The sequence below is a fragment of the Elephantulus edwardii genome, unplaced genomic scaffold (genome assembly GCF_000299155.1).
Source record: "Elephantulus edwardii isolate Elephantulus edwardi_28Jun2011 unplaced genomic scaffold, EleEdw1.0 scaffold00106, whole genome shotgun sequence".
Taxonomy (NCBI): Eukaryota; Metazoa; Chordata; class Mammalia; order Macroscelidea; family Macroscelididae; genus Elephantulus; species Elephantulus edwardii.
In genome coordinates this window covers 1,638,149-1,644,876 of record NW_006399856.1, presented here as the reverse complement: position 1 = coordinate 1,644,876, position 6,728 = coordinate 1,638,149, and the positions used below count along the sequence as shown (strand labels likewise).

Below are 6,728 nucleotides of genomic sequence, written 5' to 3'. Positions count from 1 at the left end.
GAAATCTCCTCTAGACTTTCCATGGCTGTCTTTGCGTCTTCTGCAAGACCACTGACTTTGACAGGGTGATCACCACACCAAAAATAGTGTGTTTCCTAGCAGGACATTTATGGACTGGCTGAGTGGCACCTTTGGAGTCCTATAGAACACAGTATCTGCATGATGCTACGGGATGGATCAAGAAGACATCATGCTTGGAAAAGTATAGATTCAGTGAAAGATACAAAGACCCCCCAATGAGATGAACTGAGACAGCAAAGTGCTTAGGCCTAGCAGGCATTGTAAACACGTGGCATGACTGGGCAGGGTTTCTGTTGGGCATATGCTTGCTGAGAGTTGCAGTCAACTTGATGACACCTGACAACATAAAACCACATCCAAATGTCATCGGCCCAAGGACATGTGGCAGCTGTCATTTATCATCATGGCGCTGAAGGTCACGACGGCCGCTTGTGGCGCTGCGAAGACCCTTTTTAGACCAGACATCCTCTACCGTCCTTGGGAGGTTCTAGGTGCGCAGGAGGCCCCCCAAAGGAGCATCTCCTCACAGCAAACAATTCCTCCGTCAGCTAACTATGGTGGGCGACACACAGTGACCATGATCCCTGGGGATGGTATTGGACCCGAGCTCATGCTGCATGTCAAGTCTGTGTTCAGGCATGCATGTGTCCCGGTGGACTTCGAGGAGGTGCACGTGAGCTCCAATGCCGACGAAGAGGACATCCGCAATGCCATCATGGCCATTCGGCGGAACCGTGTGGCTCTGAAGGGCAATATCGAAACAAACCACAACCTGCCACCATCACACAAATCCCGAAACAACATCCTTCGCACCAGCCTGGACCTTTATGCCAACGTCATCCACTGTAAGAGCCTGCCAGGGGTGGTGACCCGGCACAAGGACATTGACATTCTCATTGTCCGGGAGAACACTGAGGAGGAGTACAGCAGCTTGGAACATGAGAGCGTGGGTGGCGTGGTGGAGAGCCTGAAGATCATCACCAAGGCCAAGTCTCTGCACATTGCGGAGTATGCCTTCAAGCTGGCCCATGAGAGCGGGCGCAAGAAGGTCACCGCTGTCCACAAAGCCAACATCATGAAACTAGGCGATGGACTCTTCCTCCAGTGCTGTCGAGAGGTGGCCAGCCGCTACCCTCAGATCACCTTTGAGAGCATGATTGTGGACAACACTACCATGCAGCTGGTGTCCCGGCCCCAGCAGTTCGATGTGATGGTGATGCCTAACCTCTACGGCAACATTGTCAACAACGTCTGTGCAGGACTGGTCGGGGGCCCGGGCCTCGTGGCTGGCACTAACTATGGCCATGTGTACGCAGTGTTTGAGACAGCTACCAGGAACACAGGCAAGAGCATTGTCAATAAGAACGTCGCCAACCCCACAGCAACACTGCTGGCAAGCTGCATGATGCTCGACCACCTCCAGCTCCATTCCTACGCCACCTCCATGCGCAAGGCCGTCCTGGCATCCATGGACAACGAGAATATGCACACCCCAGACATCAGGGGCCAGGGCACCACATCTGAAGCCATCCAGGACATCATCCGTCACATCAGGATCATCAACGGCCGGGCTGTGGGGGCCTAGCTGTCCCCGCCGCTCCATTCTACCCCTTCCTCCGCATCCCCACCCCCTGGCACCCCCAGCAGCCCCAGTGGCCTAAAGCAGCCCCGACTGCAGAATAAAGCAACCTCTGGCCCCATTTAAAAAAACAAACAAACAAAAAAAGCAAAAAAAAAAAACCACTTCCCTTCACAATTCCTTACATCTGTGGCCTTGGCATAACTTCTGACCTGGACTATTTCTTCTCTCTACCTCCATATAATAACTCTCCAAGAGAATGGAAAGTTGCTCTACAGATCAATGGCACTTAGATCTATGAATGATGAAGATACGCAGAGAGATTCATTCAACATAAAAACTAGAAATAGACTCCAGGGCCGTGTGCTTCTTTCTCTGACATCTTTGTCTGTTTGTTCTCTTCATTTAGACAAAATCATAAAGGGGCTTGAACAATAGGTGAAAAGTTATTAAAACACAGAAGGTCTGAGCTCTGGTTTTCGGGGTCTATCAAAAATTTAACAAAGTGAATAACAAACTTTCAAAACAAATTACTTTTCAAAATGACAACTTAATGTTCTCATTTTGGTATTCATGAATTAACTCATATTCCGTGATTATCCATGGCTTTTGACTCAGGAAGATCATTTTACTTTCCAGTGAAGAAGAGGAATTACTGAGTTTTTCACTAGAAATTAAGAGGTTGGACGAGAACATGCTCAGATTTCAACTAGATGCGTCCTGGAGACCAGAGATAGTCTCAGAGTTCTCTGAGGCCTCCACGTACACACAGAACAAAGTTGGGCTTTGGTTAGCATCTCCAGGGTCCCTGTCTTGTGACACAAATAAGTAGCTGAGGACAGGCAGCCACGCTCCTGCCAGTGCACAGAAAGAGGGCAACCTCTATAGGTATCTGGGAGACCAGCTGGGGTGCATTGTCAGCCTGCATCATCAACATATGTCATGGTAAAGCGGACAGCAGGGGTTGGCAAGTCCAGAGCTCCACAATGACCCGGACACCAGCATGACCACAGCACCATACTTTCTCATTAAGATGCCACTAGGACATGGTCTGCCTGATGGTGATTTTATTTACAGATCTTGATTCCTGCTGAGCCTTTCTCTGCCTTCCTGAGCTGTGGATGCAAAAGAAACTCAGACTACAGTGGGTGTTTCTTCCAAAATGACCTAAATTTCTCACAGCTTTTATCTTTCCAATTCAATTCTCCAGGCTTTCTGGCCCCTTCAGCATGTATATTTGAAGGGCCCTGATTTGTTCTGAAATGTTACTGTTGTTGTTGTTGTTGTTGTATGCCAGTGAGTCACCTGCAACTCATAACAACCCTATGTCCAGCAGCCCTAAACCTGCTCTATCCTGTGCCAATCTTATTGTTTTGGACACACCTATCCCCATTACCCACGTCACTGAATCAATCCATCTCATTAAAGGTCTTCCTCTCCTGAGCTGTCCCTCCACACTTTCAAGCAAGACATCCCTCTCCAAGGACTGGTCCCTCCTTGCAACATGTCCAAAGTATGTCAGACAGAGCCTCAGAATCCTTGCCTCCAAGGAGCTTCCTGGCTTTACCCTCTCCAGAACGAACTTGTATGTTATCCTAGAAGTCCATGGTGTATATTCAATACTCTTATCTAACACCACAGCTTAAAGGCATCAATGCTCTTCCTGCCATTCTTAATCCTTGTCCAGTTTTTTAATGCATAGCAAGTAATTGCAAAGACTATGGAGTGTATCAAGTGAACCTTAGCCTCCAGACTGACATCGTTGGTCTGCATTTCTTTGGAGAGGTCTCTGACAGCAGATTTTCCCTATGCAATTTGTCTTTTAATTTCCCGGCTGCTGGTGCCAAGAGTGTTGATTGTAGAGACAAGCAAACTAAAGCTGTTAACAATCTCAGTCTCTTCACCATCCATCCTGATGCTGCCAATCTGCCCAGTGGTGAGGGTTTTTGTTTTCTTGATGTTGAGCTTCAATCCATATTGAAGGCTGCAGTCCTTGACCTTCTGCAACAAGCACTTCAGGTCCTCCTCAGTTTCAGCAAACAGGGTTGTTTCATCTGCGTAACAGATTGTTGATGAGTCTTCCTCCAATCCTGATGCCACACTTCTCCTCATACAGCCCAGCCTCCTGGATAATCTTTTCCACATATAGATTGAAAAGATATGGAGATAGGACACATCCTTCGGGCACACCCTTCCCAAGTCTGAACTATGCAGGGTTTCTTTGCTCTGTTCTGACGACTGCCTCCTGGTCCAAGTATAGGTTTCGCACAAGCACAATCAAGTGTTCTTATTGTGATCTACTCAGTCAAATGCCTTTGCATAATCAATGAAACACAGATAGACATTCCTCTGGTACTCTGCTTTCAACCAAGATCTATCTGAAATTAACAAAATACCCATAGTACCAGGACCTCTTCCAAACCCAATCTGTACTTCAGGCAGTTCTCCGCTGATGTGCTGTGCCAGTCATTTTTGGATAATCTTCAACAGAATCTTGCTTGCATGTGATATCAATGATACCATTTGATAATTTCTGAACTGTCTGATCACATTTCTTTGGAATTTGAACAAATACAGATCTCTTCAAGTCAGTTGGTCAGGTGGTTGTCCTCCAGATTTCTTGGCACAACTCGGTGAGCACATCCATGTTCTGAGATACCCATTAGAAATAAGAGTTCAGAAAGTGAGAACACCTTCAGATTTGATGGTCCAAAAGAGAATTAGCTTTTAAATCCTGGTCCAGGATTGCCTTCTGCTTCAGCTCAAATTCCAGGGATTTTTTTCAGTGGATGTGGGAGACCATGAGCATGTGGCTGCCTACCTCTTTACACCACAGGTTCTAAAAGGCCCTTAGAGTGGACCAGTCAATTCCCCGACACACACAGTCCAGAGAAGCACTCATCCCACATACACAATATTCTGGTTGAGGAGATTTTCTTCTACCATCCTTCAGAACTCCATGATGTGAGTCTAACATGTGACACAAGACAGATCAAGATAGAGCTCAGAGTTAAAAAACTCTTGCAAAAGCCAAGCCCACTCTTCTGGGGATGCTGGAGTCCTCTCACCTTAAACTGAAAACTTTGTCCATTTCAACACAAGAAAGGAAGAGCGGCTTCCCCAAGACAAAGTCAGTGCAGAAGAGAGTAAAACAGTGGAAACTCACTCACTCTCAGAGAAAAAGTTTGATTATCTCTAAGTAGCCACATCTTAGGATGCATCTACCTCGGGACATTCAAGATGTCTGGGCTTGCAGGGGCAAACAAATCAACATTCATCTCAGCATTCCTCCTGGTCACCTGTGTCCCTTTGTGGAATGTGAGACAAATGAGTCCTTTGCTCTTTCTTCCAATAGAGAAGTGCTGAGTCACCAGCAGGAACTCCCAAAATATGAGAAAAAAATGTCCATGAAAAGGAAAGATGAATGGATGGTACACCAAGATGATTTAAAGAATGACATCAAACATGAAGTTTGGAATCTGATAGAGTTCAGTGGCCAACCCATGTTAGGTGTTATTGACTCAATCCCAACTCTTGGTGATCCCATGGACAACAACGTCCTGCCCTGTCCTGTGCCATCCTCTCAATTTCCGCTGTGTGTCAGCCCATGGCTTCAGTTGCTGTGTCAGACCATCTCACTGTGGTCTTCTTCTTTCACATTGACCCTATACTTTTTTCAAGCATGATCTCCTTCTCTGGGGCTGCTCCTTTCCTCACTATGTCTAAAATATGTGGAATAAAAATAGTATCATCCTTGCTTCTAAGGAGCTGTACTTCTAAGACATATTTGCTCTTTTAACAGTCAATATTCTTCACCAACATGATTAAAAGGCACTAATTCTCCTTCAGTCTCCCTTCATCACTGTCCAACTTTCATATGCATGTAAAGCAATTGAAAATATCCTGTCCGGGTTCAGTCACACTTTAGTCTTGAAAATGCCATCCTTGCTTTTGGCACTTCATTGCAAAAAAAAAAAAAAAAAAAACAACCAAAAAACAAAAAAAACCACAAAAACAAAACAAAAAAAAAAAACCACACAGCACCTCTATGAATAGCAGCAGAACCATAGGTAGCTTATTATTTGTATTAAAGGAAGAGGCATTTTGTTTCATAACACAGGAAATTCACAAACAATTATAAAGATCTATAACTCAACATATACCCCAAAATGTTGTATCACACCATGTACCTGAATGAAACACAATGTATATGAATGATTGCATGCAAACCAATTTTTTTAAAAAGCAGAAAAAAGGTATGATTTTTTTTGAAAAGTTAAATCCCAAAAACCTCCCTTGAGCTACCTTATCTCACCATTTCAATTCCAACTTCCTTCCCATGAGATAACTCATCGTTGTTATTTGCCATCGAGTCGAGCGCCATAGCAACTCTATGAACAACATATCTGAGCCCCGTCCTACTCTGTGCCATCCTCACACTCTCTGACACACTAGAGCCCACTGCAGCAGGTACTATGTCAATCCACCTGGTCAAGGGTCTTCTTCTCTTTGGCTAACACTCTGTCTTTCCAGGCATCATGTTCCTCTGCAAAAAATAACCTCTCCTAGAAACATGCTCAAAGTATGTGAGGCAAAGCTTTATCATCTTTGCCTCCAAAGAGAACTCTGCCTGCACTTCCTCCAGGAAATATTTGTTCTTTTGGCCATCCATGAGATGTTTAATACTCTTCTCCAACACCATAGCCCCAAGGCATCCATTCTTCTTCTGTCATCCTTATTCATTATCCATCTCTCAGATGCATAACAACTGATCAGAAAGACCGTGGCCTGAATCAGACACACCTTAGTCCTCAAACTGACATCATTACTCATCAATAATTTGGAGAGGTCCTTAACTGTAGACTTCCCCAGGGCAATGCAGCTCGTGATTTCCTGATTGTGGGTACCAAGAATTGGTAGATGTGAGCGACAGGATATTATCTATACAAGGCAGATCTGTTAATACAACTATTATTTAAATACACACTCCTAGATCTAGCCAAAGAGGAAGAAGTTGAAAATTTGTAAAAGTCTTGCTGTCTGCCGGCGCTGGCTGAAAATCGCCTGTGACTTCATCCATAGCCACTGGTGAGAGTCAGCACCCAGAGCCATCAGGGGCTTTAAGCTC

The 6,728-nt window shown here is 45.2% G+C and overlaps 1 protein-coding gene across 1 annotated transcript; it reads left to right on the top strand.

Moving 5' to 3' along the window:
* Positions 1-424: 424 nt before the first annotated feature.
* Positions 425-1,606, top strand: LOC102874874 (isocitrate dehydrogenase [NAD] subunit gamma 1, mitochondrial-like). The gene has a single exon (XM_006891948.1). It carries the CDS (start codon positions 425-427, stop codon positions 1,604-1,606), a length of 1,182 nt encoding a protein of 393 aa, XP_006892010.1.
* The last annotated feature ends 5,122 nt before the right edge of the window (positions 1,607-6,728 follow it).